Source organism: Centroberyx gerrardi, chromosome 12 (assembly GCF_048128805.1).
Source record: "Centroberyx gerrardi isolate f3 chromosome 12, fCenGer3.hap1.cur.20231027, whole genome shotgun sequence".
NCBI lineage: Eukaryota > Metazoa > Chordata > Actinopteri > Beryciformes > Berycidae > Centroberyx > Centroberyx gerrardi.
In genome coordinates this window covers 10,094,421-10,120,473 of record NC_136008.1, presented here as the reverse complement: position 1 = coordinate 10,120,473, position 26,053 = coordinate 10,094,421, and the positions used below count along the sequence as shown (strand labels likewise).

General features: G+C 40.5%; 2 protein-coding genes across 2 annotated transcripts; one reads left to right on the top strand and one right to left on the bottom strand.

The window, feature by feature from the left end:
• Positions 1 to 4,867: 4,867 nt before the first annotated feature.
• med18 (mediator of RNA polymerase II transcription, subunit 18 homolog (yeast)) lies at positions 4,868 to 6,677 on the bottom strand. Its single transcript, XM_071927440.2, has 3 exons — positions 6,385 to 6,677; positions 6,065 to 6,175; positions 4,868 to 5,754 (listed from the first exon to the last, which is right to left on the bottom strand). Exons 2-3 carry the CDS (start codon positions 6,135 to 6,137, stop codon positions 5,198 to 5,200), a joined length of 630 nt encoding a protein of 209 aa, XP_071783541.1. The 5' UTR covers positions 6,138 to 6,175; positions 6,385 to 6,677; the 3' UTR covers positions 4,868 to 5,197.
• Positions 6,678 to 12,837: 6,160 nt separating this feature from the next.
• LOC139933372 (cytochrome P450 4B1-like) lies at positions 12,838 to 23,818 on the top strand. The gene is made up of 11 exons (XM_078287075.1): positions 12,838 to 12,849; positions 13,257 to 13,401; positions 13,749 to 13,876; positions 14,130 to 14,254; positions 14,404 to 14,558; positions 14,709 to 14,815; positions 20,401 to 20,591; positions 21,290 to 21,423; positions 22,363 to 22,427; positions 22,888 to 22,970; positions 23,361 to 23,818. Exons 1-11 carry the CDS (start codon positions 12,838 to 12,840, stop codon positions 23,536 to 23,538), a joined length of 1,323 nt encoding a protein of 440 aa, XP_078143201.1. The 3' UTR covers positions 23,539 to 23,818.
• Positions 23,819 to 26,053: the final 2,235 nt, after the last annotated feature.

Below are 26,053 nucleotides of genomic sequence, written 5' to 3'. Positions count from 1 at the left end.
AAGATGCGTCATAGTGTGTCATGGAATGACTAAATGCTCAACATCAGTGTAATCACATGGCTAAAAGGCCATGTTGCTAATGGTGGTTTGTTTCTGTCAAACGTTAGTGTTTCCAAAACACTATTGGGCCTGATTTATGGCAATTGATTTCTTCTTTTTTCATAATCACCTGGCCACTTTCAGAAATTCTAAGAGTCAGAAATAAACCACATTGCTGGAGAGATTGTGACAACACTTTCATGGCCAGCTCTTACAGGAAAACCAACTTCTAACGCAAGGTGATACGTATGGTGGTTGCTTATGCTCTACCTATGCTTTTATTGTAAAGGCCAAATTAATGTGTATTTCTACTCAAGTAGAGTGTCTTTCATTTCAGCATACGAGTGGGGAGTATACAAGTAACAATCCTGAGTGCCGGAGTTTTGGCAACATTTGAGTACACTTGCATAGAGAAAGAAAAAGTTGTAAGTTGTAAACAATGAGACAGCTGACCCATTCCAGAGGCTCACTGCAGGACCCCATCTCAAGAGGAAGAAGAATTAGAGGAAGAGGAGAGGAGACAGACAGACAGACAGACAGGAGGAAGGCCCTGGCAGCAAGAGTGAAAAGACTATGTATTCGGGCCCCTCAAGGCCAACTGCTACGCTGTCCCCATACCAGACATTCCAGAGGCAGCAGGGCTGGCTTCAGGCTCTCTGTGGCTGATCCCGGAACAGTGTGTTCTGCACAGCAGCAATCACTTCAGCCAGCCACAAGCAAGGCAGAGCACCGCAGCAACAACAAGGCAGAGCTTTGTGCCTGTCAATTGGCACCCTCAAAAAGCACTCCGGAATTTCATTCACATAACGAAAGGAATGCAATTTTTCCGCCCACTTCTGCAAGGCCCACCCTCATTTCGTTGGCCCAACCACTTGAGCCATCCCCGGCAACCAAAGTGTTGCGCAAGTTCTCTCCATTCTCTCCGTTCTCTCCAGTGGGACTGGGATGAGGGGAAGCTGGTGGAGCCACAAGGACACCCTTGGGAGATCGATGCCTGTCTGGGAAAACACCACCCCTCCAGTTCTGCTCCCCTCCCAGCAACCAACCCACACTCTCTAACAAGCATATGGGCTCCCAATGACACAGGAAGGAGAGGGCTCCAATCCAAGTATCGGGAATGTTCCTGAGTAGGCGAGGCCGGATTTCACCCCTCCGTGGCATTGGCCCAATTTAGGCTGACTTAAAGACTTCCTGCCCCGGGCAAGAGCCAGCTTATTGTGGCATAGATCTTGGCACCGACTCTGCCAAGTATGAACATAATGTTCAGAGACACCAAAGACAATTGGTGCCAAGAGTTTTAATTAAGACTGTTGTGGAATGGAAAGTAAAGACACGTGCAGGTAATAGCTTCTCTGCATCATTTCAGAGGTCTAACAAAACAGGTTTAACTAGCACTATCTAGCTCAGCCTATTAATTATATTTACCAGTTAAAGACCCGGAACAATAAAATGGCTTAAAGAGGAACATAAGTGGTACTGTTTTCATTGCCATAAGTGCAGCAAACCTAATTGTCCTCTAATGAGTTTAGATGTTTAGTTTAATGATTATGATTGAAGGGGACGCGTGGACAGTGCAACTACTGTATGTTGGTTGTTGCATTGCAATAACACACTGCAAATCAAGGTGTGTGTACTCTACACATAGGTAGCCTACATGACATACCACATAGTAGCACAATCCTATTGTACTATACCTAGTCTGCTTCAATAGGTGTCATTACCTTTGGAATCACTAGTTGGCTTTTTTAAAACGTGATAACAGACATGTCATAAATGTGTTTGTAATGGATCAGCTTACAAGCATAAAGCAGATTGTAATGATACCATATGACCCCATGCTCAACAGAATTTGCATAGTAACTTAATCTTCCAACAATACCACAGATGATGAAAAGTCAATCTCTTTGATGAACGCTAGCTTACTGTACCCTCTAGAGACTACATTCATAGACTTATAAAGTTTTAGTGGGCACTCATATCTCCATTTCTTCAAATAAACCAAGCAACACATCACTTGGCCTCCAGCAATGAGTTAAATCGCTCACTTGCGCAAGCCATTGGTTGGCTACATCCACAATAGCTGAGTAGGCCTGATGCCAAGACACTGATTAGCCCAGCTCTGCCTCTGTTCTCCAGGCAGTATGGAGTAGAGGTGCAGTGGGAGTCCAGCTCATCACCAAAGAGCACTGTGCTAAACACAAGTTTAAGTGGAAAAAAGCCAGCAGACTGTAGTGTATCCATGCTGGACATATAAAGCCTTGGGCAAGGAGGCATCTGCCTCTTTAATACATAATTCACTTAGAGCTGAAACATCATGCTTTAGTCCTAAGGGCCAGAAGTCTGCTTCTGGTGGTTAGAAGAACATAAAAACTGTCTCCATCAGATAATCTGGTCTCACTGATGGTCAACTTGTAGTGTACTATGTAGGAAACTGTAAAATTAAGTTCAATTTCAACACGGAACAGATTTGCCTTCAAGCCAACACGCAAATTAATAGAATGCCATTGAAATGTACGTTATGTACATTGAATGTACAAAGGGTGGCTTTCAAGGTGCACCTATGTTGGAAGCAACAGTCATCTCCTCACCTTTCTGCCCCAGCGAGCTTGTCCTCATCAGCCTTGATATGCAGGTAGGTCAATGCATAGAGACAGCCATCTGCCCTCAAGCTCTCCCTTTAGACATGCACAGGGTCACTTTACATTGCAATCCCTGCAAATGCATCTCCCTGCAGGGGTATTATTAGAAGCACTCATGACTTATTGCGCATTATTATCATAACTGAAGGATGTGCATTAGTTACTTCAGTCTCCACAGTAGACTGGCCATAATGATGACACACTAGTGTAAAGGCCATTTTGGAATTCAGTATGAACAGTGAAGAACTTGAGGCGGCTGTGTGCTTTCATGTGTAATAGTCCCAGCTCAGGTTGCCATGAAAGAGGCACTAATGGGTTAATAGTAGAAATGAGAAGGGAAGAGAGGGAAAATCAATGCTTTTGTTCAGGGGAAGAAAGGAAGGCTTTCACAGGTCTATGTATCATTAAGCAATTGAGAAAGCTAATTAGAGTGGGGGGAAGAGATGTGCAGATCTCGCAGCTAATTATTTCCATGGCAACCACAGCTCATGTGTAGATGCTCTGAGGTGGCAATTCAGCTGGCGCAAACCAGACAGCCTGACTTACAAAAAGAGCAAGGGAGACCCCTAGTGGAATATAATGGACTTGGACACTCATGAGTACCCTCATCTGATCAATGCAAAAGAGGACATAAATGAAAATCAAACGTTTTTTAATAAACTGTATAAAAAAAATTAAACAGTATAAAAATTAAACAGTATAAAAAAATAAAGCATACAATATTAGTTCATTAGAAAATAAACTGTCAGTGTGCATGATGCATCACTGTGGGAACAGCTGTCATTGCTGTCTCATTTTGTGTTTTGGGTGTTATTCCTTGCTAAAGACTACGAAACTGTCATAGCTATCAAACCTCAAGGAGGAATAACAAATCAACAAAAATAGCAAATAGTCATCAAAAGTCAGAGGATATTTTAACCTTATTTAGGAACTTCAAATTCAAAGATCTAAGATTCTTGCAAGATGCAAGATTCTTGTTTTTCTTGATTTTGGGGACTGCTGTTGTTGCTTCCATAAACATAAAGGACATCACTTCCTGTGTGGCACAGTATTTTTCCCGGGAAAGAGGAACCCCCTCTCATATAAGTTTAGTACAGCAAATGTAAACGCTGAATCACTATTGTACTGTATGTTAACAATTGGTGATAAAGAGGAGCAAAATGGACATTTATAATATGAAAAAGTTGTGGATTCTTACTTGAAAACTTCTAAGGTCCAACTTTGGTGGAAATGCAGTGATATTTTATAGTGACACACACTAGTGACATTTTCTAATTCGCATAACAAAATGACCAGAGTGTAAGTCTCAGGTAGGGTTGGGCGATAGGACGAATATATCGGCTATCGGCGATTGGCTGAGTCCATCGCCGGTTGATTTTTTTTGGGCGATTTTTGTCATTTTATTTTGCTAATTTAATGGTCTAACTTAATGGTAAATAATTAACCTGTAAAGCGCAATTCAAAGCGTGTGCGAATAGGAACTGGCTGTTGGAGTTGGGCGCCGTTATCCCCGTATTTAAAATCACGTCTCCACCCTCTCTATGACAGTTGCCTTTTCACTCCGCCTTCCAGAGTGGCGTTTAGTATAACCATAAACATAAACACATTTGATTTCCGACGTGATCCGAAGAACCAGTTAGCTATAACATAAATATATGCATGTGTGTGACCTCACCGTCACACACATTCCAGTGGCGACCGGAGCAGAGAGTATGAAGTTAGCAGTATAGCTGTGAATGTAGCAGTGCAATGTGTGTGTCGCTGCCCGATCTCACAGCGACAGAGTCAACTTCTAGCCCGTGATGCTAATTTTCGCTATGTTCAACTCAGATTGGGCAGCGACAAACCCATTTCAGATCCAGTTTTTAAGTCGCTAACACTTTAGCATAATCAAATGGGATTTGGCACTATTAGCGTTGCAGCTAGCGGACTTTTAGATCGCTAACGTTTTTAGCATAAGTCAATGGAGTTGAACATAGCGAAAATTAGCATCACGGCTAGCGGACATTTTCTCTAGTTAGCTAACGTTACATACTAGAAGTTGACTGTCGCTGTGAGATGTGCGCGACTCACATCTACGGTTGACTCAGATCGGGCAGCGACAGTGTGTACAATTTAGTTTAGTTTAGTTTTTGATTAAAGTGAAGGGGGTTAGCCCCGAAGTTAGCGACAATGGCTAACCTGACCAAGCTCACTTAAGGTGGACCAGCTATTCTCATTGTAGTGACAATCTCAGCCGCTCTGACATCCGGTGAATATATCGGCAATCGCCGGTTGTTGGGCTGACGGTGGCCGGTAGGAAAATTTTGACATATCGCCCAACCCTAGTCTCAGGTCAAAATTGTATTGTATTTCCATGAGAACATTGAAAAAATTTGCTTCAGTACCAAGACAGCTAACTTGCTGAGCTCAGGTTGGAATCAGTCTGATGGAAAAAACAAAAACACACAAACAAGAGAGGTCTAATTTGTCCATGATAGTCAGAGGAGACTCAACTCCCCCCCCCCAAACAATGTCAATCAATGTCTCTGCTTGCTGGGGTCAATCTTCTCCAGATGAACCAGGGGTTTGAGCTGCTCAGCAAAGCTGCGCATGTCCTCGGACACAGTGTCCTGGCCGGCAGGAGCTAACACACTCAGCTCCACCAAGTAGGATAGTGATAGACGCTCAGTGTTCTCCGTGTTCCCCGGTACCAGGATGCGCGACAGCTTGCTGACCACTACTTTCATTGCGCCTTTACGGAAAATGTGTCCGTTGGCCACAAACTCATGGTCCATGCGGAAGCCCATCTCATTAAGGAACTCTGGCAGGCTGTGTGAGGCAGCCACATCCACACAGTTGCGCACCAAGGCGTGGCGACTCTTGTCTCCCACTTCAGGTTGGCCCAGGTAGCGCAGATGCCATGGAGCCGTGGGGTGGGAGAGGGAGCGCCGGGCACGCAGAATGAAAGGGTTTCCTTGTTGGCCTTTCAGAAGGTACACCAGCTCGTGATCCATAAAGGTCTCGGGTTCCATGTTGTCACATAGACCTCGGAGGCGATGCAAGAGGCTGTCGAGGGCCTGGTCTAACACGCTGCCTGAAATGAGAAAGGGTAGAGAAACATTGCAGAAACAGGGATACATGTGCCATGGAGTGCAGAGAGTATGCAAGTTTTCATTCCAACCAAACATTACACCAGGTGATGTCATGGATTAGTTGCCCCTCTTTGGTTGAAGGTGTGCTAATCAGTGAAATCCGCAGGTGTAGTCTTTGGTTGGAATGAAAACCTGCTCTTTCTCGGCCCTCCATGGTTACCTATCCCTGACGTAGAACATCAGTATCAAAACACTGATATTCTACTGAGACGATTAATCTTCTTTCTTTTGTTGTGGACATTTGTGACTTACCTTGCAACAGATACTCCATCATGTTTATTGTACCCCCAGTGACAGGCATTACAGTAACAGGTGGAGCCTCCATCTTTCGTCAGACACAAAAACACGTTCTTGTATTTGAATCTGAGGGTCAAAAATCGTATCATGTCAGTTTCTTACATGCACTGTCCCTGCTACATGTTTGCCAACTTAAACAAGTATAACTACTGCGTGGCTAAAGTAAGCAAGCTAACATCAATGCCCATAATGTAACCGTAGCTAACTGATCTCCTCGCAAAATAAACATGTTGTTGAGGGGCACTGACAAGCATAAAAGGTAGCTGGTCACTTACTTATGAAAAGCGACTATTCTGTCGTGTCCTCTTTCGGTAGAGGCTCCTCGCTGTAGGCCCCACGGGTCTGCTCAAATCATGGCTAGGTAGCCTAGCTAGCTAATAAACAATGCAGCAGCTAGCTAACATTAGCTAGTTAACCTTAGTGTTAGCTGTACTCGAGTTGACGTGGTTGGCTTTTTGCTTGAATGGGATGGCTTAAATCCACCTAACAACATGCAGTGCCGTTTAAAAAGAGCAAAATGGCTCAGTAAATTGCAGTTAGCTGACCTCTTTAGCCTTGCTGCTCTACAAACCGGTACCAAGCCAGGCAGAATGAAAACCAGGACTTCCGGTCAGAATTTTCAAAATAAACTCCTTTTTGACGAACACGTTGCAAAGTACCAAATTGAAAATAAAGAATATATTTAAGAAGCGATGAGTTGTAAATGAAAACGCATTTGTTCTCCCCAAATGTCCTTTTCGCAGCATATATTCATGGACATAGCCTATAAGATGTCATAGGCTCCCTGTAATTTACCTTCTTTTAGAGCTTTTAATTTACAATATCCACCGTCACACACTGTCCATGTTGTACTCTGGTCATCTGACTGCTAGATGGCGCTGTTGTTAATACTGTTGGACGACAAGTCGAGTCAAGTCATCAAATAAGCATATCCGCACTTTAGCAGCAGTACAAGACTATGCGAGTACTGTAGTACACTATGCTAATTTTAACCAAACAAGTCTATCTTATGGTAGATCAGTTATATACCCGTGTGGAGCTTTAGGGAGAGAGGGAAATGTGCGTTTTTAGGTGTGGTCCAAAGTAAAAGACAAGTAAGCCCATAAGGTTATGACAGCAGGTGATCATATTATGACTGATAGATTTACCAACCAGAGCTGAAATTTATCAGCATTCGACCATGGTGGTGTAGGTAAGTTTTATTATGCTGCTAGCTGAGAAGATGAGGTTTCACCACACACAAACATTAGCACAGGAACAGGAATCCCTCCATATTTCTTTGTTCAGCCATGGTAGCTACTCATGCCAACCCAGTTCTTCTATTCATTCCAAACAAACCGCTGTTGCTGCTTCCATAAACATAAAACTTATCACTCCTTTGTGCCAGGGGAGTTTTCCCTGGAAACTGCTAACCGCACCTATGTATTTAGAACAGCGAAAGTAAAAGCTTTCATGACCTGGGTTTGTAGACCTTTGAATACAATTGTTAAACATGGCAGAGAATATGCATTTGAAAAACGTTTAATAAATGTAATTCAACAGAGTTTTGGAAAGAGAAGCCATGCTTGGCTGTCTGATCTTTTTATCCTGGTTTTTGGCATCTACTCCACCAGTCCCTCCCTTGGGACATGTAACAAAAGCAAATATCCCGTCATCTTACAAACCTGTTCAACAATTATAACTGTTGTTTGTCTAAAAACCCAGTTCCTGGAAAACCTTATTTGTTAATTGTGTACACAGTAGCGGTTTGTCTAATTGCATGTGTGAAGTAGGTGTAGTTCACTGTTCTAAACAGAGGAAATGGATATTAGTAGCCTACCTCTACAATAGAAACTGAAAAGGTACATGGCTGCTACCAATATAAACAACAAAGGAAACTGTTGGCTTAGATTAGGTCCTTCAGTTCAATTGGCAGCAGGTGCATCAGTTAAAAATTTCCTCTCAAGTGTCATTTCGGTGATTTTGGTTGTATTTGGATCCTATCTTTTTTTTTTTGGCCATGGCGAAAATTTATAGGATTTTTGGATCCGGTTTGCTAATCATTCTGTCCTTAAAATGGGTGAACAAATGCAAATAGAAATGACATATGACAAAGGACTCTATTTTCCTGATGGTGCATGGTGTATGACAGGACTTTGCACCGGTGAAGTGGCATTTTCGTCCAGTAATATAGAATATGATAAGTTATTTATAACTCTACAAGCCTTAGTTATTTTGACTATATTACCCTATCAACATTTGGCATGTTATTGCTATATCAGTTCCTGATTAAATATTTTTTCTTCTTTTTCACAATGCTGTTACAGTTTCTTGTGCATTTAATTTACCGTAAAAACAAATCATTTGGTAAACCATTTAACAGTTTATTGTTTGTTTGTCAGCAGGATTACAGAAAAACTACTGGCCCGATTTTCATGAAACTTCGTGGAAGGGTGTAGCATGGGCCAAAGAAGAACCCATTAAACTTTGGAGCGGATCTAGATCCGACTCACGAACAAGCAATAATAGCACGAACCTTGGCGGAGGTCTGCGCTCTCCGAGTGCCCTTCTAGTCTTACTCATGATCTCTTTGAGAAAAATGGTCATGTACGCTTTTTTAACTCTGATACTGCTTGGAGGTTCTCTGAGGCTTTCCTGTCGAGTACTTCCTCTCCCTCTGTGATCACAAACTTTTTTGATACAGAGGAGTTAGTAAATGTCTTCAACAGCACCTGGCCATCTATTCTCGGTGACATTGCACCTTATATAATCAGAAAGCTTAAACCTAAAAATCTTTACCCTGGCTTAACGGGCATACTTGTTCCCTAAAGAGAGAATGCAGAAAAGCTGAGCGGAAATGGAAAGCAAATAAATTACAAGTTTTTTCCATGATATCCTAACTAACCTGATGAGGGAATACCAAGAACCAGTTAAAAATGCAAGAGCCAAATATTTTTCTCATCTGATCTCCAAAAACTTCATAACTCGAGAGTATTATTATGTGTTATTAACTCTGTTGTTGCCCCTCGTTCTCCGGCTTAACTCTTAAAGCGTTGCCTGAGAAATGTGAGGAATTCTTGTCTTTCTTTTTAAATAATGTTGAGTATATCAGACATCAGATCATCCCACCAAACCAAAATCTAGAGATCTCTCCTGAAATCCCTGCTGTGCTTGATTATCCAGATCAAATTTATTTTATGGATTTAATAGAGCTAATCTCTCACATGAAGTCCACTACTTGCATGCTTGATGTTGTTCCCACCAAATTCCTGAAGGAGGTCCTCAATGTAATTGGTCCATTCATCCTCTCCTTTATTAATAGCTCATTGGCCTCTGGCGTTTTCCCCTCCTGTTTTAAGTAGCCTGTAGTAGAACTACTCCTCACAAAAAAAAAAATTAGACACACCCATATCCAAGTTGCCATTCCTATCTAAGGTCTTAGAAAAAATAGGCGCAAATCAACTGATTTCACATCTGACTGAAAATAACGTTCTAGATATATTTCAATCAGGCTTTAGATCATCTCACAGCACTGAAACCGCTCTTATAAAGATGGCAAATGACCTCTTGTTAACAGCAGACAGGCAACTGCTCATTCTTAGTTCTACTAGATCTCACTGCAGCTTTTGACACCGTGGACCACACTATCTTACTAGGCCGTCTGCATGATTGGGTCGGTGTCACTGGGCCTGCACTCGACTGGTTCAGATCGTACCTTTTAAATCGAACCTTCTCCGTTAGGATAGGTACTTCCTCCTCCTCATCTGCAAACATTACCTGTGGTGTGCCCCAGGGTTCCATTTTAGGTCTGATTCTTTTCAGTTTATATATACTCACAGTTGGCTACATAATCCGAAGTATGATGTATCCTTCCACTGGTACACAGATGATACACAATTATATCTGCCGGTGAAACCAAATGACCCTGCTGGCCTCGTCTCTCTCAACCACTGTCTGGCTGATATTAAGTGCTGGATGGCTCAAAACTTTTTGCAGCTCAATGAGAGCAAGTCTGAGGTTGTTTTGTTTGGGCCATCGCACTCCGTCAGCAAAATTCAGAATGACCTACTGTAGGTTGTCTATCCTCCAATGAAAAGCCTTATACCCATGCCCACCCTTGGTGTTCTGTTTTGAGGCTCATGTTAAAAAAGTTGTTCAGTCATGTTGTCTTCAATTGAGAAATACTGTATATCCAAAATCAGGTTGCTTTCATCCACTACAGACCTGGAAAAGGTAATCCACACTTTTATTTCTTCTAGACTGGACTATTGTAACTCTCTTTACTCTTTACTCTGGCATCAGCCATAAAGCTCTCTCCCGTTTTACAATTGGCTCAATATGCAGCAGGCTTTTAACAGGTACCAAGAGGAGAGACCACATCAGCTCAATTTTAGCCTCCCTGGCTTCCTATAGAATTCATAATTGATTTTAAGATTTTACTCATCACCTACAAAGCAGTCAATGGTCTGGCCCTAGCCTATATTTCTGAGCTTTTAACCCCCTACATTCAGGTGTGTACACTTAGGTCGGCTAATAAGGCTCTTCTTTCGGTATACCTCCCGACTTGTCTCAAAGGGAGACCGGGCATTTGCAGTGAGGGCCCCCAAACTTTGGAATGAATGACCTCTATTAGGCATGAGACAAAATATTGTTGTATTGAATTTCGCAATACAAAATAACATATAAATATGCCCGTGTATTGTGTATTGCGTGATTAAATTAACATATTTTATGACATACTGGACAAATATGTAGGCTACTTGTGGTAGATTTATCAGCAGTTACTCATTTTAAAGGATAAGGCTGGTGTTTTTTAATGCATTTCTTACCGTCAACAAATCCTATGAAAATAACAAAATCAGGATGCACCGGGCCAGCCGATTTTTTCCTCAAACAAGTTAATAAGCCGGCTGTAAACACATTTGCAATCTCGGGAAAGTAGTTCTGTAGCACCGAAAATAGTCCCCGGCGTAATGAAGAAGAATTTGTTCCCATTTGAATTTGATTTGGTAATAACTACAATAGCCTGACATTTCGTGGTAACAGTTAGCGATTTTTAAAATAGATACTACGTCTTTGTGAGCTGTATTTAAAGGTTTTTAGCTTACAATTGGAGCCAATTACTTCCGGGTTGACGGCTAAAAACGGTATGTGGGGAGTCGGAAAGTAACAGGAGTAGAGCAAACGCATTGTTGATTTTGTTATTTTCATAGGATTTGTTGACGGTAAGAAATGCATTAAAAAACACCAGCGTTATCCTTTAAACAAAGGGTGGCACTATTCTGCTTTGCATAAATGGTCTTTCACTCTGCCTCCATCTCAATTTACTTTGATGAGCTGAGATCCAGGTGCCAGCATGGCTAGTGAATCTCGGCTGGAGATTGAGGACGCACCGGGTCAGTTCAAGTGACTAGTCTGGCAGTTTTTTTGTTTTCCTGTTACGTATGAAAATGAGTCAAAGATCGTGCACAAAAACAAACCGTTTGCAAGATTTGTAAAGCTGCGCTTCCATACACCAGCAGCAACATTACATCTATGATAGCGCATTTACGTTGCTGCCACAAGGACAAGTTAGCTGAAAATAAAACGGCTAAAACTCCTGAGCTAGGTACTCGACCGAAAGGACGGGGCACGTTCAACTGCCCCAAAACGTAGCAAACAGGAAGTAACGGAAGGAAACGGTAGTGCGTTGAACGCAAGGAGGTTTTATGAGCAAACATATCATTCAACTGGAAAACGTTACTTCCTGTTTGCTACGTTTTGCTATGTTTTGGGGCAAATGAACATGCGCCAGATGACTTTGCAGCAGTCTTTCCGCCATGAATTTCCCTCGTCATCCCCCTGAGCACAGGAGATCACCAAATACTGCAGTGGTTTGATTTCATGTTACTCTAATTTTCTTAAAGAAAAATATGACACTGGTCTAGAAAGTAATTAAGCATCTCTACATTTTATTTTTCTTTAATGCATTGATAGTGCAGTGGTTCACATTCTCATTTTCTTAAAGAAAAATATTACAGTGGTACAGCAGAAAGTAAACTAAGCATGCACTGTAAGAGGAAAAATTATCAAAATGTTATTTTTGTTTAATATAATGATACTGTAGCTGTATGATTTAATATGAAATAATATATATATTAAAAATGCGGACTTAGTGTGTTATATTTTGTGTGAATATCGTATTGTGTGAATATCGTATCGTGAAACTTATCGATACAACCCACATATTGTATCGTGGGTTGAGTGTATCGTCTCATGCCTAACCTCTATTCATAAGATCAATCAAGTCACTCTCAACTTTTAATTCCGTTCTCTATAATTTATCATCAATATCATTTCTCTATAAATTTGCTTTTACTTGATCTTATTGATTTTATTTTATTTTTACTGTGCTTACAGTTCTCATTTCTTTTATTTACTTATGTTTTATTACCACTGTTTTCTTCTTTTACTTTTTCCTCCTTTAATGTTCTTACAGTACTGTTTTTTTTTATCGCCGCTGTATCGTTTTATTGCTGCTGTATCATCTTGTTTGATTTTAGGCTGGTCTGTAAAGCACTGTGTTAACCATTTTTTAGAAAAGTGCTATATAAATAAAGTTTTTATTACATTGCCTGTAGCGTGTACACAAATACCAAATATGCCTAACCACATAGTGTGGTCAGGCATAAGTGCTAGTGCACTTATAAGGAAGATCACCTTCTGCTGTGTGCAGAGCTTTTCGAATACACTGTTGAGAAAGCGTGAAGATGATTCTACATGTAATACGAATGGAATTTACTGAAACTGTTAAGAAAGCAACACAGTTTCCGCTGGATCACTTGTTTGCACTACTTTGTTTAGCATTTGTTATCTTTAAGTTAACTGTTCTGATCATCAAAAGAAGGGAATTGCTTAGGAATCTTGAACCTTTTCCAGGACCACCAGGACACTGGCTTCTTGGACATGTTAACCAGGTAATTAAATTACAAACATGCAATAATGTGGTAGCAAATGCAACATGATGAATTTCATTGCAAATGCCTGCAGCACTTAATTTTACAGTATTTCTTCATTCAAGTAGTGTGTGGAGAGGGAAGATAGAGGGAAATTATAAATCGTGCATAAAGAGTTGAGAGGTACAGTTAAAGTTTTCAATGGTAAATAAGTTTTCTCTTTTCTCTGGCAGTTGAAACAAGATGGGCAAGATTTTAACAATTTGCTGAGATGGGGAGAGCAATACCCTTTGGCTTTTCCATTGTGGTTGGGTCCTTTTGTTTCATTCCTCAACATTCACCACCCAGATTATGTGAAAACGATACTGGCATCAACAGGTGTGTGTGTGTGAGTGTGAGTGTGTGTGCGATTATTTTGAGCCTCTGTGATACACTACCTATTATATCAATTCAGACAATGTTTCACATTAAACACATTATGCATATTTGTATAACCAAAGGCAATTCTGCAACCATTTTTTGTTTCTCAACAGAGCCAAAAGATGAGTTTGCATATAAATTTCTTGTACCATGGATTGGTAAGAATGCATGCCGTTTTCATACTATATATATGTACACAACCTATTAGGGAGTTGCTTATTTAAACCTCTCTCTGTATGGGAGAACAACTGTAATGTGTATATATACTGAATATATGTACACATAGGTATATTTTTTCTCTTTAGGAGACGGTTTGCTGGTGTCAAAAGGCCAGAAGTGGTTTCGCAACAGAAGGCTCCTGACCCCAGGTTTCCATTACCGTGTTTTGAAGCCATATGTAAAACTGACGTCAGATTCTACAAAAGCTATGTTGGTATGTCCATGGCAATATACTGTATGTTGTTATACAGTTTATAATAATAATAGTTAGTAGTATTAGTATTAGTATTAATTACAAGACATAATGGTATATAAAAAATTGATGAAATTATAATTACAGGCTAACTACATGTATTTGTGAACAGAGTTGGTTGAGTAAATCAGTGGGTGGGGGTAGAGACATTTGTGGGAATTTGTTTTGTCCAGCTCCTGCAGAGAGATCACTTCTGTTTTCCCACTATTTCCAGGACAAATGGGAGGGTCATGCAAAAACCAATGTGTCATTTGAATTATTTGAATACGTGAGCTTCATGTCACTGGACAGCATCATGCAGTGTGCCTTCAGCTACAACAGCAACTGTCAAAATGAGGGGTTAGTCATTATTGTTATGGGACGATTATTCCATAGTTCCTAATTTAAATTGTATTTTATCTCTGAAGTTGTTTATTGCTTCACCTGTGTAAATTGTAAGTGCAGGGAATTTAGCTTTTAAATTTAATTAAGTTATCTTTTCATTTCAGTGGAACAAGTGCATACATCAAAGCAGTTTATGAGCTCAGTTATCTGACTTTTCTGCGGTTCAGGACCTTTCTGTATCACAGCGATATCATTTTCCACCTCAGCCCACATGGCTTCAGATATAGGAAGGCATTAAGGGTGGCTCACAGTCATACAGGTAAATCTCAGTGATGCTGGATCTGATCACTTTAAGTTACAGTGTGCTGTAAACCTATGATTGACATATATTACACTATCTGTTACGTCACTATAGTGAGCCTGTAATAATCATGTATCTAATACTCTTCCATGATGCGTTGTTTGGTAGAGGAAGTCATACGAAAGAGGAAAGAAGCGCTAAAGGAAGAGGAGGAGCTGGACCAAATACAAGCCAAGAGAAACTTGGACTTTCTGGACATCCTTCTCTGCGCAAGGGTATGTTATGTCATCACAACCCCAAACCATTCCACAATATTATTGACATTCAACGAATGTAATTATAGAAGTGAGGAACCACTCTGCATTATGACATTGTCTATTCAGTCATAAGCATAATATTTTTCCCACGGCACAGCCGAGGGCATCAGAAGCCAAATTCAGGTCAACCAGTCAGTCAGTCAGTCATTCAGTCAGTCAGGTAATACTAACCCTATACCCTTTTTACACCAAAATTAGCGTGTATATGCAGGTTTTTTAAACGCGGGTAAACCCGCTAAAAATAGGCGATTGACTCCTTTCACATTGCCAGTAGACGAGTTTGCCTTTCTGTTTTTTTTCTGGTGTGTCACCTTCAACGTCACGAACGCACCGGAAAACAGGGATAGCAAACAGTAGAAAGCAGCATGGAGGCCAGTGACTAATGTTACGGTGGTTACTTTTTTATATCTTTTACTTCAGTCTCTCTTTCAAACTCAACGCCGACTGAACCAAAAGCCAGATGTTAGTGGGTGTTAGTGGGTTTTTTGTCCAGTGTGAAAGGGGCTCTAGAGCACCTATGGGCTAAATGCCACTACACTGCAACTAAATACGGTTGTCACTCCTCATTGGAGTGCTTAATCCTGTTAAGTTCACACAGTTTGGTTTTTAAGGAGAGAACCGCATTCTACAACCGAACTCACTACCTGAAAATTCAGGTATTGACTACTGGATTTCAGACCGGATTCGGTTAGTTCGAGTAGTGTGTACCAGAACCGGACTGCACAACTGGTTGTTACGTGACGTAAGGCACAACACTCTGTACGTTACATAACATCATCATTGTTATTTTGAAAGAGACGGAGATAAGTGTTGTGAGACATTCTCAAATTTTCTATCCAATCTGTTTCCTTAATTGTGCAGTTGTTCCTACCAGTTCTGCGGCCCTCGGTGCAAACTAGTAAAATAAATCCTCCCCCCCTTTCTCGACTCTCCTCCCTCCCTTTCTCTGACTCTCCTCCCTCCCTTTCTCAACTCTCCTCCGTCCCTCTCTCTAACTCTCCTCCCTTTCACTGACTATCCTCCCTTTCTCAACTCTCCTCCCTCCCTTTCTCTGACTCTCCTCCCTCCCTTTCTTGACTCTCCTCCCTTTCTCTGACTCTCCTCCCTCCCTTTCTTGACTCTCCTCCCTCCCTTTCTCAACTCTCCTCCCTCCCTTTCTCTGACTCTCCTCCCTTTCTCGACTCTCCTCCCTCCTTTTCTCTGACTCTCCTCCCTTTCTCTGACTCTCCTCCCTCCCTTTCTTGACTCTCCTCCCTCCCTTTCTCTGACTCTCCTCCCTCCCTTTCTTGACTCTCCTCCCTCCCTTTCTTGACTCTCCTCCCTTTCTCGGACTCTCCTCCCTCCCTTTCTCGACACTCCTCCCTTCCTTTCTCTGACTCCTCCGTCCCTTTCCCTGACTCCTCCCTCCCTTTCTCTGACTCCTCCCTCCCTTTCTCTGACTCTCCTCCCTTTCGCTGACTCTCCCCCCTCCCTTCCTCGACTCTTCTCCCTCCCTTTCTCTGACTCTCCTCCCTTTCGCTGACTCTCCCCCCTCCCTTCCTCGACTCTACTCCCTCCCTTTCTCTGACTCTCCTCCCTTTCGCTGACTCTCCCCCCTCCCTTCCTCGACTCTACTCCCTCCCTTTCTCTGACTCTCCTCCCTTCCTCCTACTACTTCAACAGTAGCAGTAGTAGTAGTAGCAACAGCAGTAGCCTTGTCAGTAGGTGAAGCTGTGCCAGCAGTGTCGCTACTGAGTACTACACAAATACTATAGTAAACACTATAGAACGTATTTTTAGCATGGCGGGTCATGATTTCACCGTGGCGACCTGCCACAGTAGAAGGGGAAACACTGGTTGTACATAATGCTGAATGATGTGTGCTGATTGTTCTCAGAAACGTGTTTGTATGGCAGCAGAGAGCTAGCCAACTAACATACATCTGAAATGTAAGGATTGCATCTAACAGCTAACTAGCTAACAAATACCGTTACAAACTATTTCAAATATAACTCCAGTCTGTTGGCGATTACTAGCCAGAAATGTTGTGTTTTAAGTTGTGTCAGTTAAATTTAGCATATAAAACAGCCTCTATCTTCTACTCTACTGATGTGTGGAAGTTGCTGCCAGCTTCTCTGGTCTCTTTGGTCCTTTTAGTGCAGCAGTTAGGTCCAGATCAGGACAACAGTGGTTGCTTCCCATAGGCAGCTGTTGTAGTTACAGGTAAACTGGACCCAGGTAAGATGGCGGACGATTATCCCACGCTTAATGACGCCATGTCCTCTCTAGTGTTATATCTCTATGCCTGGTCCATCATGAGATCATAATCAGAAGAAACAGAGTGTCAAGCTGCGATTCCACCACTTGAGAGAAAGGGAGGAGAGTCAGAGTAAGGGAGGGAGGAGTCAGAGAAAGGGAGGGAGGAGCATCAAGAAAGGGAGGAGTCAGAGAGTGATTTCTCTGACTCTCCTGGTTGACAACAACTGGTTGTTTCGTGACGTAAGGTGAAACACTCGTTACGTCACGTAACATTATCATCGTTATTTTGAAAGATGCAGGTGGGGCGTCCTGGTGGCTCACTGTGTTTGTACAGTTATAAGGCTCCATATAAGGCTCAGTCCTTTCCGCAGTGACCTGGGTTTGAATCCAGCCCGCGGCCATTTGCTTAGGCTAGCAAATTCAGTGTATTCTTTTAAATCGCTTCTTAAAACCCACTTTTACAGGAAGGCTTTTTCATAGTATTTATAGTATTTCTGTCTGTTTTCATTCATTTTTATCACTTTTATTACTTTTATTATAAACTTTTTACGTTTTATTTGGTGTCTATGCTTCATGTTTTATTTATTTTTATCTTATTTATGACAATGTTGGACTCCTGAGTATGTTGTATTCTTTTATCATGTTTTGTAAAGCACTTTGTAACTTTGTTTTGAAAAGCGCTATACAAATAAAGATTATTATTATTATTTTTTAATTTTTTATTATTATTATTATTATTATTATTATTATTATTATTTTTGGAGACTGTTGCCCGAGACCTGCTTCCCTCTCTTGAGAGATTTGGCGCTTAAACAGGCCAGCATGTTCGAGAGCACATACATATGTGAGAGCAACTTCTCCACGATGAAGCACATCAAGTCAAAAGAGAGAAACAGACTGTCAGACGAAACATTGTGTCATCTGATGCAGCTTAGATGCACTGGCATCGATGTTTACATTCCCCTTATTGTGCGTCAGCACGACAGGCTACAAGTGTCTGATTAAGTTCAAGTTCAGACAACTAATGTCTATGTGAGTGTTTCATCTTAATGTTTAATCTTAATGCACACACATTTTCCGTGCTTTCAAATAGTTTCAAATAGTTTTATTCCACTGTGAAATAACCTGTTCAATACAAACATGCCACTTGTAAAAAAAAAAAAAAAAAAAACATTTCTGTGAACCTGATGATATTTGTTTTGTGAGCTTATTAGAGGATTTTCCCTGAAAGATTGAAAAATGTCAATGAAGATGTCAGACCTAGTATATTTGTTAATAATTACATACAATACATGGAATTTGTGTGTGTGTGTGTGTGTGTGTGTTCCAAGTGAATCTGCGCCCCCCTGATGGCCAGTACATAAATTCTGTGGCCTCCACCACCATCCAAGTTGCCCATAGCTGCACTAGGACATATCATACAGAAAAATAGCATTCATTACCACAATTATGCAGATGACACTCAGCTCTATATCTATCTCTTTCTTCAAGTGACTTTGGTCCTGTAGATTCTCTGATTCAGTGTATTGAGGAAATTAATGACTGGATGTGCCAAAACCTTCTTCAGCTAAATAAAGACAAAACTGAGGTAATTATCTTTGGTTCTAAGGAAAAGAGGCAGACAATTAGGGCTCACCTTGACTCCCTGTCTCTCAAGAGTCCAAGCTAGGAATCTTGGTGTTATTATGGATGCCGATCTCAATTTAAAAAAAACATATCAATACCATTACAAGATCAGCCTTTTATCACCTAAAAAATATAACCAAAGTACAGGGTCTTATGTCAAAACCTGATTTAGAAAAGCTGATACACGCTTTCATTACCTGCAGGTTAGACTACTGCAATGGTCTTCTCTCCGGTCTTGGTTACAGCTCATTCAGAATGCTGCTGCCAGAGTTCTGACTAAGACAAAGAAAACAGAACACATTGCACCAGTTCTTAGGTCACTGCATTGGCTTCCAGTGTGCCATAGAATTGATTTAAAAATTCTGCTGCTTGTCTATAAAGCGCTAAATGGCTTAGCTCCAAAATACATTTCTGACCTGCTCCTAGGATATGAGCCACCCAGACCTCTGAGGTCATCTGGGGCCGGTCTGTTAGTTGTTCCCAGGGTGAAAACTAAATCAGGTGAAGCTGCTTTTAGTAATTATGCTCCCAATTACTGGAATAAACTTCCAGAAGCACTGAGATGTGCTCCCACTGTCAGCTCTTTTAAAAGTCGGCTCAAAACATTCCTTTTCTCTGTGGCCTTCCGCTAAATCTTCCACTAATGTTATTATCTTTATTTATTTATTTTATTTATTTATTTATTTTTACCTATTTTATCTCTATCTTTCTTTCTTTCTTTTTTAATGTCATTTTAAATAGTTGTGGTGTGTGTATGTTTTTTTCTGTTTTATGTGAAGCACTGTATTTGCCTTGTGTGGAAGAAAATAGAATGTAAGGTTTCATGATGTATGGTCACCTCACTGTAACCCTACATTCCCTGAGGTGACCCCAGTTCAGCTGTTAATACATATGTTGAATTTTCTTCCACACCTTGTGTATGAAATGTGCTATATAAATAAAGTTTGCCTTTTGCAAGTAGTCAGGATGCCTGCATCACACCTGTTGTGGTGCTTGAGGGGCCTCCTGTGGGTCCGGCGCAGCGGCCACTGAGACTGGGACCTGTGGGATAGAGGGGAAAGGCGCATTAGTTTAGAGAGTTGGCTAGAGAGGGTCCCTACCTGAGGGGGCTGAGGGTGGGGTGGCAGGGAGTGCCGTGAGTCTGGGTGCAGTCTCCATCTAGGCCTCTATACTGGCCACCACTTTCACAAACATTGCAGGGTCGGATGGGAGAGGACAAGAGGAGCGTTGATGCACAAGCACACTTTAACTCAATTACAAACAGGCTACCTCAAAGTGCTGTCTCTGACGGTTCTCAAGAGAACAAAACTAAATTTAGTCAGTGCTCAGTCTCTGCTAGACAACAGTCTTTAGACTTTTCAGACCAATGTACTCGTCACTGCTAGTCCCAGTCTCACTGCAAGAGAGAGAGCATACTACTAATTGGGCTGAGCCACTCCTACCTCTCTGCCTCCCTAATGCTCAATCCCGCCCTGACTGCCACATACACTCCAGCATTTCTGTTGTTTATTTTATTGGCATTTATTGATTATTGTTTAATGATCTGTAAAGCAATTTGCAAATGTTTTAAAAAGTGCTTTACAAATAAGTTTATTAATATCATTATTAGTATTACTTTAACAAACAGTACATTAGGTTCTCTTTTATTTTCATCTTATTACACTTTATCTCTACTTCAGGATGAAAATCAGCAGGGTCTGTCAGATGAGGATATACGAGCGGAAGTGGACACCTTCATGTTTGAGGGCCATGACACCACAGCCAGTGGCATGTCTTTCATCCTCTACTGTCTGGCCTGCAACCCAGAACACCAACAGATCTGCAGGGATGAGATCATCCAAGCCCTGGATGGCAAGGACACCATAGATTGGTAGGACACTGCATTCAAATTTTTGCCATACTGTAGAAGTCAGTGGCCATCTGTGCATGTACAGCTGGTTTGTGTGAGCTAACAACAGGTGGACTAGGCCTTCAATTTTTCATTTATTAAATGGATAGTTCGGTATTTTGAACCCTGGGCCCAAATAATGTTTTCCGTCATGATCCCTATTAGTAGAAACCATAACTTCGCTAGCTGCCTGCTCGGTCAGTCCGGCAACAACTGGCTGCCCCATCCCACTCTACTGCAATAGAAACCTAGGGGGGGGATATGTGTCTGGCAGGCTTTACATATGGAATTGTTTATAAAACTGTAGCTGGCTAGCTAGAAGTCCGTGTTTGCATCCGTTTACCCTGCAATAGCTTAGAGTTTGCTACAGATACTCAGCTCCTCTGATCTACATGTACTGACACCAGTATGATTATACTGTGAGCATCGTGTTTATCATAGTTTTCAAACACTGTCGCGTATGCCCCTAGGTTTCTATTGCAGTAGAGTGGGAGGGGGCAGCCGGTTGTTACCGGACAGACAGAGTAGGCGGCTAGCGAAGTTATGGTTTCTACTAATAGGGATCATGACGGAAAACATGTTATTTGGGCCCAGGGTTCAAAATTCCGAACTATCCCTTTAAGTATATCAATCAATATGCTTGCCAATACTGATATGGTGTATATATATTTTCTTTTTAGGGAGGATCTCAGTAACATTCCATACACCACGATGTGTATAAAAGAATCCCTCCGTCTTTACCCTCCTGGATCAGGAATGATGCGAAGAACAACCAAACCCATGACATTCTTTGATGGAAGGAGTGTGCCTGCAGGTCATCGGTGTATTTGAGTCTAATTAGAAACTGATAAACTGAATAGATCTCAGTTACTGTTTTCTGGACAGGAGGTCTTTGTCATATAGATAGTAGCATACTGATTTTACAATGGCACCCTTCATAACCTTTACCCCATTAGTTACAGATAAAATATTAAAGGAATAGTTAGGTATTTTGAACCCTGGGCCCAAATAACATGTTTTCCGTCATGATCCCTAATAGTAGAAACCATAACTTTGCTAGCCGCCTGCTCCGCCCGTCCGGTAACACCGGGCTGACAGTCGTGACATTCTTTGAAAACTATGACGAACGTTGTTTTACAAAACACGATGCTCACAGTATAATCATCAGTATGTTATCTTGAAAAAAATGTAAAAAAAAAAAAAAAAAGCTTTCTGTCAGCAGTTATTTTTGGATTCCTCTGTCTCGTGGACGCTTACACCGCTTAGAAGGTGGTGAGTCTTTGAAAAAAAATAGTTCCTATCCAAATAGAACACAACTATTGACAGAAAGTTTTTTCAAGATAACATACTGGTATGATTATACTGTGAGCGCTGTGTTTTGCAAAACGTTTAAACGTCATCATTTTCAAAGACTGTCGCGTATGCCCTATAGGTTTCTATTGCAGTAGAGTGATAGATAGAAAATAAAATATAATAAATAATAATAAAATATTAACTTGTGTTGATTTTGTCTCAGGTCGTATTTCCATGATGGTCCTTTAGCCCTAGATTTCATTTTACTGACAGCCTTGTACTACATATCAAGCACTAGCAAAGGTTTTGAAATATTCATATTTTGTCATGAACTGTGTTATCACTTATGAGTATTGTAGTGCTTAACATATTAAACTCATCCTTTCATAATCCAAACATAATATACCCTACATACATAATATACAAGACTAACTCAAAATAAATCTTTTTCTTTTTGTAGGTTGTATTATTGGAGCCAGTGTGTTTGGGATTCATAGGAATGCAACTGTCTGGGAGAACCCTCATGTAAGTGAACCCTTAGTGGTGGTAGAAGAGGGCTTGTCACTGGAGGGTGTTGATTCCAATCTTGGCGAATATTGGGGTTAAGTCAATGAGAAACGCTCTCCCCTTCCTCAATAACTACCATTGGGGTGCCAGTGAGCAAGGTGGTTAACCTTCAATTGTTGAAGGTTAACCGCTGTTGGAGCTGCTCAGTGGCAAACAGTAGAAGACTGCGTTCATACGGGTCAGGTCCCAGGCATGAATCTGTCTAATTGTATTAAGTACAGCGCTGCTGTCCAAAGCATGAGTTCAGTAAATGTTCTATGAATGAATAAAATGTACAAAATGCAAACATGGCTGTTGTGACTGTTTGGCAATTATTTATTGCTTTAAGGCAGACAAAACAGCAAACTGCAGGACTTTTATACCACACTGACGTTTCTCTGTTTTGTTTTGTGTTTTTATCTTCTTATATCCTAAAAAGGTCTTTAACCCACTCCGTTTCCTGCCAGAGAATGCTTCAAAAAGGTCACCGTATGCCTTTGTGCCTTTCTCTGCTGGCCCCAGGTTTGTCCACACCTGACACCATGTGACTCAACCACTATTTTAGAGAACCAGACAGTCAGGTTCTCACTGGCTACTTATTTAGAAGAAGTATTAAGTCTATGGGCATGTAAACAAGCTCCAGGCCCTTCTTCACAAGCGGTTTTGTCATGGATTAGCATGTTTTAGTCCTCTAATGAGAAGATTAAGCCTCAAAGGTGTATGATTATGTGGAATAGTTTTTTATCCTGTGCAATATGAACCAACGCATGTATTTTGAGAAGGTTTATTAATTTGTTTTTCTTTATCGATTTTTTTCTTATTGAATTTTTATAAATGTCTTCTTGCCGAAGAACTTAATTGGTCCTCATGTTCCTCACATTGCTGTTACCTTTATTTGTTTTCCTCCCTTAGGAACTGCATTGGTCAGAATTTTGCCATGAATGAGATGAAAGTGGTGATAGCCCAGACACTGAGGAGATATCAGCTGATAGAGGACCCCACTAGGAAACCCAAGATAATTCCTGGACTGGTGCTTCACTCACTCAACGGCATCCACATCAAGATCAAGCCTGTGGACTCTCAACCATGAAGGGAAAAAGCTGTAGGAAATTCAGCCAATCCAGGAAATGTATTATTAAAGATGTGCCTCATCAATATTTCTGATATCTTAATATGTCATTACATGGACACAGAAAGTAATAGATGATAATGAACATGACAGTATTTTACAATTTTGATTATCTTTGGGGAAATTAGTTTTAGGCAATTTGTCCAGTAAAAATGAAATTGCAACACATTTTATAATGATCTCAATTCATCTGTACATTTTGACTTTAACTAATTATTGTTAGTCATTTTCATGTCATAGTCATTTTCTCAAACTATAACTAGTTTTGAGACAGTTTGCAATTTTTGTGAAATAAGAATACAGCTTATATTGCGGTAGGATGTAATGTTTCCAATATTTGAACTAAAACCATGTCAAGTAAATATGCAATAAAATGTTTGGGGTTCTCTTGGTTGGCATAAAGTTTAAATTGTCCTTGCTTCTGCAAAAAATGCATTATTTCAGAGAAGTTACAAAATAGAATAGATAAACAGAAACGCTTAAGATTAGTAGTGGAAATGATGAAAGTGTGACACCCATAGAATGTGTGGTCACATTTGTATTATTTTATTGTTCTTTTTATTTGGGAAAAATTGTTGAATATAGCAAAATTGCTACTGATGACAGAGTATGTCAACCTTCCCAGGTCTTCTAACAGACCAACAAAACGCAGAGTTTTATAATTTCATCCAAGTGTTCTGCCTAGAAAGTGCCTGTTTCAAGGACTGTTTTGGTATTAATATATTGCACATTGCAAATTAAATTGAGACCATAGGGATTAAAGTAGAGGGGTTATGTCATAGAGAATTCCTATTCTGGAATGGGACCATATTTGCAACCATCCTGCGTCCAATTTTCAACTTGCTGTAATTGGAACCAATGGTGAAAGTGGCTTATGCTGTCTTTATTAGGGGCCGGCAGCAGCTCCACTGACAGTTCCTATTGTGTTTGTATGTATTATTATTCTATCTTTATACTAAAACTGCCTTCCCATGCATGAAAAATCATCAAACTTGGCACATAGTTCCAGTTCCATCGACACTCAGTCTGGGGCAAATAGTCCAGGTGGTGGCGCTACAGCAGCAGACTTCAATCTGAAAAACTGAATTTTTAAAAATGATTTGAATGCTGCCCTTATGGAAACCATTGTAGTCAATGGAATATAGAGCATCTTTAAACATCAGTTTTTCGCTCATGGAGCATTCCATACTCCGTACAAATAAATTACAGACATCTCTATGTTGTCTAGATAAAGTACGCAAATTCTCAGAATCTTATCTTGAAAACGGAATATTTGACACTAGTTTGAAATCTGCCTTAATATGGATGGACCGATCTTATCATGCACCCTGCTGGTTGCTTCAGTCATAATGCCTCCTCTCTTCAAACCACCAACAGATAGCTTAACAAGTTCATGACTTGCCCTTGGTGTCAAAGGTTGTGAGTTCGAGTCCTGGGTGATGCTGAGTAAATGTGCTTTGTTTGCTGTAACTCAATTTTTCCTCTTAACGCTACATCCGGCCGGCCCCGTCCATGACTGCTGGCAGTCCTAGTATTGCTATTATTTTTTTATCACATCTATTTTTTATTTAATGCATTGTGTGTAAAATAACTATGACTGTCTAAAATGGCACCAAACATGAAGCGTCCAAAATGGAGTGTCCAAAATGGTAAAAAAAAAAAAAAAGGTATCCTCAAAAGGTATTTTAGAGGGTAATCTTTGGTCTATGAATCAAGTACAATACTGGTTTTTCACCAGTATTGTACTTGATTCATGGACCAAAGACCCTTCATCAAACTCATCCTCAACCTGCACACTGACATCTTATCTTTTTTTAACAAAATCACTTTTTCTTTAAACAATTTTAAAGTTCTAAAAATGTATGACAAGAAAAACTTGTGATGATATAAATCACAGTTTAAATCACAATTGCAATATTCTGTCAAATAATCGTAATTCAATTTTTTGTTAATATCTTTCAGCCCTAGTTTAGTGTCTCCTATTGGACACGTGTAGCAAACGGCACACTTGCGTATCTCAATAGTATTTGAGCCATTGAGATAACATTAAAAGGCAAGTGTGCTGAGTATTGAGATGTGAGAGAAAATAGATTTGGGTTTTTTTGTGTGGTTTTGTTTGAATACTTGAATAGTTTTAATTTTCATGCATTTATAGAATTTTATGTGAAATAACATATTGATGTAACAATTATTTCCTATTCTTGGAAGAAATTATAATAAAAAAAATTGATATATAATGACACATAATTAAGAAGAGACCATATGCATTTGAAAAATGTTTAATAAATATAATTCAACAGAGTTTTGTAATAAGAAGCCATGCTCTGGTGTCTGATCATTTATCCTGTTTTTCAGCATCTGCTCCACCAGTCCACCCCCCTTCGGACATGTAACAGAACATCTTACAAACCTGTTCAACAACTCTTATTGTTTGTCTAAAAACCCAGTTCCCTGAAACATTATTTGTTAATTGTTT

Excerpts from the sequence above, each read along its gene's own strand:
- med18 (XM_071927440.2), bottom strand. The coding sequence starts at position 6,137 with ATGGAGGCTCCACCTGTTACTGTAATGCCTGTCACTGGGGGTACAATA. Across the intron at positions 5,755-6,064 it reads GATGGAGTATCTGTTGCAAG|GCAGCGTGTTAGACCAGGCC; the intron begins GTAAGTCACAAA and ends TTCTCATTTCAG.
- LOC139933372 (XM_078287075.1), top strand. Across the intron at positions 14,255-14,403 it reads AGCAACTGTCAAAATGAGGG|TGGAACAAGTGCATACATCA; the intron begins GTTAGTCATTAT and ends TTTTCATTTCAG. Across the intron at positions 22,428-22,887 it reads CTGTCTGGGAGAACCCTCAT|GTCTTTAACCCACTCCGTTT; the intron begins GTAAGTGAACCC and ends TATCCTAAAAAG.